Source organism: Emydura macquarii, unplaced genomic scaffold, assembly GCF_026122565.2.
Source record: "Emydura macquarii macquarii isolate MOO-44397 ecotype Brisbane River unplaced genomic scaffold, CSIRO-AGI_Emac_v2 contig_2205, whole genome shotgun sequence".
Lineage (NCBI taxonomy): Eukaryota > Metazoa > Chordata > Testudines > Chelidae > Emydura > Emydura macquarii.
In genome coordinates, this window is record NW_027132342.1 from 37,467,834 (window position 1) to 37,480,919 (window position 13,086).

The 13,086-nt window shown below is 39.7% G+C and overlaps 1 protein-coding gene across 1 annotated transcript in view; it reads right to left on the bottom strand.

Moving 5' to 3' along the window:
• ZDHHC17 (zinc finger DHHC-type palmitoyltransferase 17) overlaps nucleotides 1–13,086 on the bottom strand; it is a 119,232-nt gene that overhangs the window by 71,760 nt on the left and 34,386 nt on the right. The window contains exons 6-7 of the mRNA XM_067559908.1: nucleotides 2,907–2,971; nucleotides 2,110–2,272 (exon numbers count right to left, since the gene is read on the bottom strand). Of these exons, the coding sequence (XP_067416009.1) occupies nucleotides 2,110–2,272; nucleotides 2,907–2,971 (228 nt within the window). The remainder of the gene's footprint in view (nucleotides 1–2,109; nucleotides 2,273–2,906; nucleotides 2,972–13,086) is intronic.

Sequence of the window (13,086 nt, forward strand, 5' to 3'; positions counted from 1 at the left end):
ACTTCAGATTAGTGAACCAAGTGTACAACAAGAGTCATGACAATTTGTTTTATGAATCACTCACAATTAGCTTATTCTTTCTAATAAATAAGAACTACATAGCTATTTTATTACACAGTATTTTATCCAGCTTTTTAGGTCAGTGGTTACACATTTTTCATAACATTTCTGCTTGGTCTATTACCTATCTTCTATCCATTTGTAGTTCCTTTTTATACTTGACTTTGAAAAATCACAGATTAGGGAGTAAGCATATGTGATAGAAAAAATGTCTGTGGAGAACATACCATGATCCAGCAGGTTAAAAGCCTGTTTTCTGACTGACTGCTGCTGCCTGCCAATAATCAAGAAGAGGGTACAATATACTGATTCAGACTAAAGAATATCCCTTTATGATAAGCTGTATTTTTAGGTGAAGTGATTTATGATATATATTGCTACATATACACTTCATATATGGTCATTTTATAATTAATAGTTGAAGTGATGCCACAGAAAGCAGCCTCGTGGGTTTGCAAGAGCTGAGACTGAAAATACAACACATCCATGGTTAACTATACAGGTAATAGTAGAGTATTACAGCATAGTCATGCAAGCAAATGTGTGACACTAGCTGCTTTGATTCAAAGCATGGAGAAAACCACGTGGACTTTGTGATGAGTTTTCATTCAAGACCACCAAGATTTGTGATTATCTAGAATGCAACAACATAGCTTTAATTGCTGTAAACTTATATCGCAGTTGCTTGTAGGTCTGACCCACACTAACTAAGAAAATGGATGCCTTTAACAGTACTGTGAGAGTTCAAATAAAATACGTACATTACTTAAAGTTCATAAGTTGATTGCCTCTATGGCTGACAATATAGGACAAATGCCTTGCACACCTCAAGTGAACCCATAGGATAAATTTATTGTGAAATGTCAGATTAACTGACCTATATCACATACAGTAAGTTATAATTGCAAATACTGGGCTGGATTCTCCAGTCTGTCCATCTTATTGTGCCACTCAGGATTCAGGCTAAAAATGGCCAGTGGAGAATCCTCCTTGAGGAGATGAACACACTTCTGGCATGCACAAGCAGTACAGCCAGCTTTTATACCAACTGCCAGAACTCTAGCATGCAGGTTGTGCTGGAAAATGGCTGAGGTGTTACAGAATGAAGCTCCATTATTCCAATTATCTACTGGTGCATGGTCCCTTAGAGTACACTGCAATAAAAAATCTGTGGCACAGGGTCTCAGAGTCCAGGTTCACTGACTCAGGCTTGCACAGCTCAGGCTGCGGGGTTAAAATTAGCAGTGTAATGTTTGGGCTTGGTCTGGAGCCTGTGCTCTGAGACCTACTCCCCTCAAGGGGTCTCAGAGCCCAGGATCCAGCCTGAGCATAAACATCTATATAGCAGAGTTTTATAGCCATGCAGCTCAAGCCAGCTGACCCAGGCCAGCCATGGTGTGCCACGGATTTTATTGCAGGGTAGACGGAGGAATTTTGTGCCAGTGGCATAAGCTGGAGCAGCTACTTGGCTGTTCTAATTAATGCTGAACCACAGAACTATAACTGGTTCCCTGATGACTCCACCTTATCCCCTTCCATCAACCAAAACAGACAATTATTTTGCTTTAACCAATATTCTGTAGTTATGGAACATTCTGACTGCCTGTGAAAGATGGTGGCAAACTGGAACTTCTATCCTCTTTCTAGAAAATAGCAAACATCCCACACCTCGAGCCACCCAAAAGCTTTTAGCAAGATTAAATTTTCGTTCATGATCATTTTACTTTATAATTCGCAAGCATGTGCTCCCACAAAAACTGATGTGCACATTTTTGAGTGCACAAAACAGTTGCTTATGCATTTTTGCAGATACACATACTCACAAAATTATTTTTGCAGGTGCAGAATTAGAGGGTATGGGTGACTACTGCTGAAAAAAGGGTCCCTAATTTAAACAAGATTAGTAACATAGTTTTCTTGGTATCGTCATAACCCCACATCATCTCCTAGCAGTTATCTAACCTCCAGTAATAATCAGGACTTTCAGATTTTAAAAATTATTTCTGTTACATCACTTATAATAAAAGATTAAAAAGTTAAAATGTTTACCTTGATATTTTGGGCATCAACATTAGCTCCAGCTTCTAGTAGAAGACTAATGACTGTAGTATTTCCTGCTAGCACAGCCCAATGTAGTGCTGTATTTTTGTGATATTTGTCCCCAAGATTAACAGAAACATTAAAAGTAAGCAACAATCGAGTTGGGTCCACACTGGAAAAACAAAAACTTGGTTAGACCTATAAAGTACTAAAAGGTACAATACACTCTTTGTTGGTCCATGAGTTTGATCTACTTAAGCACCCTAGTGTATCAACTCAGACAATATTAATCAGAACACCCCTTTTTTCTAATGTTAAGTACTAATGGCCAATTCTGCTTCCACTACATAACTACTACTTAATCCAGTGGAACCTGCACAGGGCTATAAATTAGTCAATCAGTTTAAACAAAATTTCTTGCAGGAAGTAGGAAATCATAAATTTTCATATAAATTTATTTTCCCATGTATCACTGAAAAGTGACAGTATCATTACAAACATGTAATACCATGCAAATGTCTACGTATTTGATGCATAGCAATGAGAGTACCAAACTTTTCTCGTCTCCCATCACACAACTCCTACAGAAGAGGAAACAGCAAGGGGAAGGAAAACAGGGTAATAATGTTGGACAAACAATGTCCTCTCTTCTTCACTAATTGTCATCAATCAGGCAAATTATAGTAGGTTTGATGGCATAATAATTTAGCTAGCTAAAAAATAGTGATTTGTTTGTCCTTGTATTTTATAGTGTTTGATCAAGGGAAGATGCTTTGAACAGGTCTGTATTACAATGAATTTATTACCTATGTGTTCTGTAAGCTGCCCACATTAAAGGTGTCATTCCATTTTGATCCATCATATCTACGTCCTGATAAAAAAGAAGTATTAGTGAGATAAGTAAAAAATGCTAAAGTTTCAGTATACTATAGGAACACAGGATTTGCCATGCTGGATCAGATATTGGTCATTTAAGTCTGTACTCAATCTTCAGAATAGACATTAAGGGCTTGTCTGCACAGCTCCACAGTTAGGACTACAGGGGTATGAACTGCAATAACCAAAGTGCTGTGCTGTAACTGCCTCACAAAGACTCTGCTGGTGCAAACTAAATGGTAAAGTAGAATCTCAGAGTTATGAGCACCTCAACTCTGAAATGTTTACAACTGAACATTGACTTAATATGGGTTTGAAACTTTATTATGCAGAAGAAAAATGCTGCTTTTAAATCTTACCTTGTCAAATCTTTTAAGCTTTCCCCCCCATTTTTTTTAGTAGTTTACATTTAACACTGTACTGTATTTTTTTTTTTTTTTCCCCTGTCTGCAGTTGCCTGATTATGTACTTCTGGTTCCAAATGAGCGTGGTTGACTAGTCAATTCATAACTCTGTGTTCATAACTTGTTTGGAGAAGCCTATGTTAATGCAAACCAGGTACCCTTTAGTTTGAACCAGCAATGCCCACATGGGAGGTACAGCACAACTCTTTGGTGGGTACTGCAATTCACACCCCCATATTTCATACTGCAGTGCAGTGTAGACATAGCCCAACTGAAGCTTCACAAGAAAGCAAAATATAATGAAGTTATGCAATATTGCACCTGAGACCATGAGACTTTTTTTCACCTGTACCTGGCATAAATAAGATAATACCCTAACACTTCAGAATTGACAAAGCACTGCAGGAAACATAATCAAGCACCTTGCATGATTAGATGGTATTTATTTGTACGTATGTAACCCCCACTTCCAACGCAATTTCATTAAAATGAATACCCTTAATCTCTACTAGTAAAGTTCCTTTCACGTTTCGTTTGCCTCTTGGACCCTTTTCTACTAAATTAATTATTTTAACCCTTTATTAATCCCAACTTCACACAACAGCCTGAATGCTGCTACTTTGTACACTGAGTTTTTCATTTCCTTGAATATTCTTTGCATAAAAGTTCATCTTACATTTTGGGTCAATCTACACCCAAAATTATCTAGCTTCTGCATTTTAAATTTTGTGTTTACAACTCCTGGTTTTGTATCCAGAAAAATCAGCATTGAATTAAAAATATCCTGGAGAAGAGAAGATTAACAACTAGAAATACTGACATAAGCAACATTATATTTAACTGTAAAATTAGCGAACCAGTCTAAAACAGCAATATTGTAATAAAACCATTATCAAATGCACTGTAACTAACAGAAAGAATCCTTACAAGGAAATTTTTAAATATGACAATGCTAAATAGTACTATGTTATAAATAATGTATTTTAGTGTTAGGTTCTCAGAATGCTAAATACTGGCTAAGTATTTGTGTTTAATTGTTTGTGGACAACCCTAAATGGATAGTAAGAACATGCTTTCATTTTTGAATACTTAAAATACCTTTTTCCACCCTCATTGTTCTGCTTTTATTAACTTTATTGGTAGGAAAAGAATGATATATCCAACAATTTTAAAAAACAAAATAGGTATGATGTGTATATATGCCTATACACATAATCCCTGAAATGTGTATCTCAGACCATTGATTATATTCTCTCTCTCTCTCATGTAAATTTGAACAAGCTATTTCCTTAGAAGTATGACTGATTTTCTAAAATGTCTGGAGTCTGGCTGACACCTTTTTTAAATAGTTTCAGTATCATGGCCAACTAGTTACTTGATCCCCAGCCCAATTCCTGTAATGTTTTTGGTTTTGTAACACCACCGAATAAATAATATTCTTGGTTTGGAGCCATTGGGACTGTTGGATATTATTGTAACTAGTTTTCCTTGAGTCCTTGAACATGGGATGCCTTAAATTCATTACAACTGCACCACAATAAACATGTTATTCAAACAACCTTATTTCCCTTTTTGTATCTGTGATAGATGATGTCCAACTTGTCAAATATGAACAGTAGTTCCTAAGTAAACCCTGGCAATTTTAATACTTAGCAATCTATAGTTATGTTTATTATCACCTTGCTTTTTCTAGGTTAACTGTCAAGACAGTATATCTCAATTTGCATGGCAACAAAGCATTCTAAAAAGGTCTAAAGTCCCATTAATCCAGTTGATGGTCTTCATATAAGCCAGCCAACTAAAGCTGGCTAAAAAATGCTCTTTGCACAAAACTGAAGTTTTCCATTGGAAAATTTTAATTTTCCAACAGGAAAATTGTAATGTTGGCACCCTGGCTGCCTGTCTGAAGGACTCGTCAATTTCACTTTCTGTCAGTGAAATTGACAAAAGCTTTCCTATAGGGCTGTTGAAGCACAGAGCCCTGCTTGCCCATCACCTATCCCTCTATCTCAGCCAGCTCTGGGAGCTGGAGAGACACAGAGCTTTGAGAGGAAAACATGAGGAATTCTGCCACCATGTGAAGTGTAGCCTGATACAGGAGGATGATTCACAGAGATCACTGCCAGTGTGCTCTTACTGAACTGAGAGACACACATTATTGTTTTAAAGCAAGTAAATAGTCCAGTACAACTGGAATTAAAACTGCTACTAGAGAAAGCCAATGCTGCCTTGCACACACAGAAAATATCTCCTCCATTTGGCTTTGTATGTCACTCTGGTCCAAGGTTTCTGGCTCTGTAGCAAGATGTCTTGAAGTGTAGCAGAGCAGTTTCTTTCTGCAGATGTCAGCCAGCCATCATCCAAGATGCCAGATTCAAGAATGTCTGATTTGGATGCAGGATTGAGCCATTGTTCTGCAAGACCACATCCAGTGCAAATTGTCTGGCCCATGCCTGTGCTATCAATGATCTGAACTTGTATTGCCTCAATTTCCTGGGTATCAAGGGCATTGTTGTAAAGGTGTATAATAGTCCAGCAGCCCACAGAATAAGGAAGGCATCCAAAATGGAGCTGGGGCCCATATCTCCCTGGAGTAGAACCTCAAGCACTTCTTGTGACATGTCACAAACAGGCCCACTTTTAGAAATCCCTATTTGTGCAAAAAGCTTAAGGAGGACCGAGATTCTGAGACACCACTTAGAGCTCTCAGATAAATGATGGGTCAGTCCGCCAGTGTGTTCTGGAGCCTGGGAGGTGCAGAGCACCATGAACCAGTCAATGGGATCCAGAGAGGGGATCACAGAGGCAATAGTAACCATACAGAATTTAAAACAACCCAAGAAGATTGACATGATGAAGATCAAGAATGGGTCACCAACCCCTTTCTTCTTTGGGATTAAGAAACAGTTGAAATAAAATCCCTTGCCTCTGAACTCTGGGACATTTCCTCTACCAATCCCAGTTGAATGAAGGAGTCCACTTCTTGCTTAAACAGTCTCTCATGAGAAGGGTTCCTGAAGAGGGACAGGATGGGTGAGGAGGGGACAAATATTTTGAAATTGGATAGAATACCCCTTGCTGATTATCTGAAGGATCCACAGATCTGAGGTTATCCAACCCCAAGCTACCTGGAAACAGGACAGTCAGTTGCCAAAAAGAGTGTTGGAGGAAGGAAGATGTGACGGTGATCCTGCCAGATTCTCAACATACACATCAAAATTGGTTCTCTCCTAAAGTCCCACATTGTGGAGCAGCCAAGGAAGAAGCAGAGGGTCATCTCTGGTAAAATCAGTGCTTCTTCCTCAGGGTCTCCTAGGATTATTGCTTAGTACTGTACTGAGATTGTCGTCTCTGTCAGTAGAACAGTTGCTGTTGTTTTGGATTCTTTCTTCTTGGGTTTGGGACATACAGACCCAAGAATCTTAAGGTTGCTCTGGAGTCTGAAGTGTATGAAGCGCTTCATATGTACCACTATTAAAGAGGTAAATACCCTTGAATAGGAGGTCCTCAATGGTAACCTGGACCTCCCTTAGAATTCCCAATGCCGGCAGACAAGCAGACTGCTTCATCACCATGGCAGCAGCCACTGTTCTAGCTGCTGTGTCCGATACACTGAGTGCTGCTTGGAGAGCCATTCAGGCTGAGAGCTGGCCCTCTGTCAAAGGGGACTTCACTCCTTCGTGCTGGTCTTTCAGGAGTCTGTCCATAAAATTGCGAAGTTTGTCCCATAACAAAATAATTGTATTTGGAGAACAGCTCCTGATAATTTGTTACTGTCATCTGCAGGCTTGCTATGGTGTATGCCTTCCTCCCAAAGAAATCTAACTTCGGGTCTTTCTCCCAAGGGATGGACTTGGGCTGGCCATGCTGCTTTGACTTCTCTTGGTGGGGCAGATGGCTCATTATACCAGGATTAGTGTGTTGGTAAAAATATTCCAATCCTACAGCAGGCACCTCTCAGCCCTTTATGACGTTGCTGTGACTGAGGCCTGCCTTTGTCAAATCTCTTTGGCCATTTCAAGCAATCTGTTATTAATGGGCATGACTGGTTGCCCCCTAGAGGAAGGTTGCACTATATCCAGAAGCTTGTGTTGCTTCTTCTGGATAACCTGCAAAAGGATAAAGCAGCATCTCCACCAAACTTTTTAGCAAGTCCTGGAAGACTTTTAGGTCAAAATAAAAGTTGTAGATGGAGGCATAACCACTTTATCTGGACTGAATGAGCTGACTGGAGGCTGTTATACTGCTGGAGAGTAATCATCTCCACAGTATTCTTCCTCACCCTCCAGAAGCTGAAGTTGATACTGGAGTGGAACCTGAGATGGCTGGAGCTGCTGCTTTGGCAAGAGGGACCTGGCTCTGAAGACTGTGAATAAAGCCAGCTTCCTGGAATAGGGGTTCACACACCCCCAGAGGGACCAGTATAGCCACAGTTGGTAGGGATAGTGAAGATAGCACATCAGTGGGTGGTAGCAGGTGGGGTGTGCCCTATGAGTCCCTGAGGATCTTCTGATGCCCCTCAAGTATTTTTCCTTGGATTCTCTGCCTGACTCCCACTGTGCCACTCACAAGTGTGAGGGGGCCACTCCAGAGAGGAAGCTCTTATATCTCTCTGGGGGGAAAGAAAAGACAAATGTCTTCCAACAATGGGGCAGATCGATCAGGTGTACTCCATCTTGTGGGCAGTATCTTGGTTGGTTTGGCAATCACCCCTCAATGAGAGGTGAGTCTGGTACCATTCCTACAGAGGTCTCTCAATGATATGTAGTGCTGGTGCACTAACAAAACTGACTCCTCCAGTGGTGTCGAGGAAAGTTCTGGGTACACAGACACTTGGCGCCATGATTCCCAGTGCTTAAGAGAATAGTGCCAAGATGTTTTATGCTGATACATTTGGTGCCAAAGTCTGCATCTTTCTATCAAACCTGGAGGCAGCACTGTCCTTGGTATGGTAAGAAGCCATCCGCAGTAACTTTGGGTTTGGTGCTGAGGAACTGGTACAGGATTTCACTTCAAGGCTTTTGGAAGAGTGAGACTTAGGAGAGGCTTTCTCCATCCCCTACTTGGAGAGGGAGATTGGTGTCTGCCCTGGTCTCTGAAGTGGTGCTGTTTAGGGCCCATTTCTGGAAATGGCTGATAAGTGGGGCTTATGAAAAGCCACACAGGAGTGGAATCTCAGTTCAACAGAGCATTGGCAACACAGGACTGACCAGGTGCCTGGAATTTCATTAAAGGTCCGGATTCAATGAGGTTTGCATCTTTCCAAGAGGAAGTTTCAGCTTTGCCTCTGTAGTCTTGAAGTATGACTTGCAGGTTGAACAGTACTCCAGAGCATGGCCCTCTCCAAAGGACAACAGACACAAGGACACAGCAGCGTCAGAGGAGAAGCACATCTTCAACCCCAATGACTTAGGGTTAAGCCATTGTACATGGGCACAGGCTCTTATACAGGGATGGTATATACAAAAGGGTAAAGCCCTTTTTCAAGGGAGTCTGCAGAAAGGAGAGCTGGAGAGGAAGTGGGAACCTATCACTACTTTGTCTAAAATGAAGTACTTCAAAGCAATGGACGAAGAAAGTTTATCAACAAGAACTAAGACTAACAAACTTTTCCTAACTAGAAAAAAAATTCTGCTAGCTCCTTGGTAAGATCAAAGAAAGCCAATACTACAAGGTTCTTGTCTAACAGCCACAGGCAGTAAAAAGGAACTAAGTGCAGTTTGTGGCTACCCCACCCTTTGTCCTTTCAGATTTAGGGAATGAGAATGCACCCATGGCACAAACATGGAGCCAGTGGACACTGCTATTCAAAAGAATCCAATCTCCCATGCCTGGGGTACATGTGCAGCAAGAGTGGAATCTGTGTGAATAATCATGCAAAGAAAAAATTCCAGTTCCCACACATCTCTACTCCTAATTGTGGAGGGAGAAATTGCAAGAGGAAAAGGGATGAGGGTGGGGCATTCTTATACCTCCATGGATCCCTGGCTGCCAAAATGGTTCTTGGAGCCAGAGATACTCAGTAATGCTTAGAGCAGCCCGATGGCTACTTTAGTTCTGCAAAGGGGCCAGGCCCAGAAACACAGGGCCCAAGATTCATGACTGCAATGGTTACTGAAGGTCACTTTTGCACCTTCCCCTCCTGCTCAGAAGCTCACCCTACAGAGTTCGGGACTGGGAGAAAGACACACAGTACTGCAGCTATGAGTATCAAAAAATGACTTGGAAATGTCTTCTTGATTTTTCAACAATTTATGTAAGCAATCTTTGAAATTGGTTATCACTACTTTATGTACCCAGCTAAACAAGTACAGTGTTTTGTTTTTTTTAAAATCACTTTGTTTCAAATTTCTCTCTCTATTTCATTGATTTGTACAAAGAATCTGCTTTTATCTATGACAACCTAAACTGGGTTGTAGATCCTGATAGTCGTGGACAGTTAGTGACAGGAGTCTTGGAGAGACACCGAGCATTGACCTTAGTAGAGGAAGGTCAAAATTCACAAGTAACAGCGTAAAGGTCTTATCTGGGCAACATTAACTGCAATTTCCATCCCCAAACAGTGCCATAAAGAAGCAGGAGGGAGCCAGAGTTAACACAGAGAGAGCTGACTAACTTTAGGGCAACAATGCTGCAAACACTTATCCAACTTCTAAGTTACTTCCAGTTATGAGTAACTTCCTGCATGTGAGTATTCCCACTGACTTCACTCAATAGGGCTAGCTGTATGCACTGTTACTTGCATCCATTTACAGGATGGGAGTCTACAAGTGCAATGGCAGAATATCAGCATAAAAGTCTGAATAAAGGATTTGCTTTTGAAATACACATAGAAGTGTGGTTCTGTAACATTTTCCATTATTTTTCTCTTTTACAAAACATGAAATAGTATTTCAACTTCAATAACAATAAATAGGTAAAAATCATATCTAAATACATAACATCGCAGTGTTCATTGATTAAATTACTATGGATATTGATAACATGCAGATTCAATGCATAATTTTTCAACTTCACATTTTCTCAGCCGTTTTCCAAATAGCCAGACCAATTAATCCATATTATGGATTCATCATGTAAGATTAAAGAGACATTGTGAAGGCAAAATTGACACGATTTTTAGGTTTAGTAGTAATAAGCTTTTACAAAACTCATTACCAGGAGAAATATTTCCATGTTTTTTTTAATTCCAAAAGAAACAAAAAACACACATCACATATATACACACACAGTTTCTTTTGAAATTAAACATATTTATACATATATTTTATTTCATGTGTAATATAAGTTTATTTACAGAGAATGTAATAATTATAAAGAAACATTTATCTGGAGCTTCTGCAACCAAAATAGAAGCTTTAATATATATATAAATTGGTTAAAAGAATTAATAGAAACATTCATTCTTGGAACAATGATTTCAGTAGGGACATTCTAGTGATAATACAATTGAATAGTCTAAAACGGTGTTTTACCTTAGCTAAAATTTGGCAAGTATTCCTATCTATTTTTCATAATCAAAACACAAATTTCTCTTTAACTCGTCAAACTTACTTTAATTGTAACTTACTTTTAAAAACATTTGGGGTGTGTGTGTGTGTGTGTGTGTGTGTGTGTGTGTGTGTGTGTGTGTGTGTGTGTGTAAGTAAAAATAAAAACAAACTTGTACTTTGGTTGCAAAAAAATTATATATATATATTTTAAACCCAACAGTGCTTTTTAACCAATGGGCTTTTGAAAGAAAAAAAAAACACAGCGTATGTATTAAACACACACTAAAGGCCTCACCAAAAATCACTGTTTCACACACACAAAATTAACAAAATGCATGATTATGGAATTTGCTGATGCTTAAAACTTATTCCATAGGGTGAGATCCTTCTTGTTACTTCTACTGATTTCTGCCTACACAGTCTATGCTGTTCAAATAGACATGTTTAGCTACAGTGTTTGGTCAACATCTTCACAAGTCTCTTACTGCCTACTCAACAGTATAAAAAACATTTCATCCATTTGACTCCACAGAAATGGTTTAATAGAAATTGATTACTGAAAGCAATAGTTCTGATAAAGTATTTTTTAAAAGAATAAACCATGGCCATTTTCCGCTATCATTGTCACAATACAGTAGAATCTAAGCAAAAAGTAAATATGAGACAAGGACTGATGTATAGCAACATGAGATTGAAGATAGTTATGTATGCTACAGCACCATCTGCTGTTCCATCTCGGCTACTTTATAAAGGAACCAAATATTATACAGTATACCCCCAATTATCCGAACAGCACGAGGGACATGGATTTTATCTGGATAAACTGGAGTGCAAATAATCAAGACGGTAGAAGGCATTCAGCAGCCGCATAGCCTCCCCTGCAGCCGGGGTCTCATCCTCTTCCTTCTCACATTCCTGGCCAGGGGTCTCTGCTCTGCACCACTCACTCACCCCCATGACCGTTGGGCAACAGAGGACTCCCTGAACCACTGAAGGACTGGTGACACCCAATCCCTGCAGGGAAAAGGTGAAGGGCAGAGCAGAGACCTCTGGCCAGGGCTCTGCTCAGCCCTGCTAGGACTGCAGCCTTCCCTGCACCTTATCCTTCAGGGATTGGGTATCAGTGGCACTGCAGCAGTACAGGGAGCCCTTTGCATGCCCCTACTCACTGACTCCCATGATAGCAAGGGTGCAGGAGCTATTCAGCAGCTGGATGGCCTCCATCATGGCTGCGGGCTCCTCCTCACAGCCCTGGTCAGAGGGTCTCTATTCTATTATCCTAACCTGCATGTTATCTGAATCCCTTCCTTGTGACCCAGCATAAGATACATGATAGACAAGGATGGATTCAGATAACGCAGAGGTTTGGATAATAGAGTTTGGAATTTGGGGAGTATACTGTATATGTTTACAAGGCCAAAGCAGTCAGAACACAAGAATGAAATGGGAAAAGGTTGATGGAGCTCAGTTATGCCTGGACAATCATTGCCTGCTACATAGCATTTACCTGGAATGTATTGTTTTTATTACACAATACGCTAATACTTAATAGCTATAGGATTGTTTGCAAAAAGGCACTGTATCTACAGTGATAGATCTGCTAGATTCAATACTGAAAAGTTCCAGAGGGGTAGCCGTGTTAGTCTATATACAGCAAAAACAACAAGAGTCCTGTAGCACCTTAAAGACTAACAAATTTAATTTCTGCAGGCATAAGCTTTCGTGGGCTGCAACCCACTGTGTTCGATTCAATAGATTTTGTTGTACTGCTTAAAAGATTGCTTACTATAAAAGTCCATTACAAAAAATTGAGAAGTCTGATACCATTCACGCGCTTATGTAAAAATCTAAGTTGAAATCATTGTATTTACTTCCCAACATTACATACTATAACCCATTCTTTGCATTTCATCAGACTGATTTCACATACAAGTCACACTACTTAAAAGAAAGAACAGCAGCATAACAAAGATACACAATTGGACGTATCTAGTAAAAAAATAAGAAGGGATATTTTTTAAATGAGTTATGGAGAGACCATACCTGAACTCTCCCCTAGTGAGGAAAAAAAAGTGCTAAGTCACATGTGCAATGTGCCCTATAATTTATTTTGAAAATACTAGTGGTGATTTTTGTTTAATGATACTTTTCAGACACACAAAATGATGGATGGTAGAACACTGGGTAAATTAATCTGGGAATCAGATTATTCT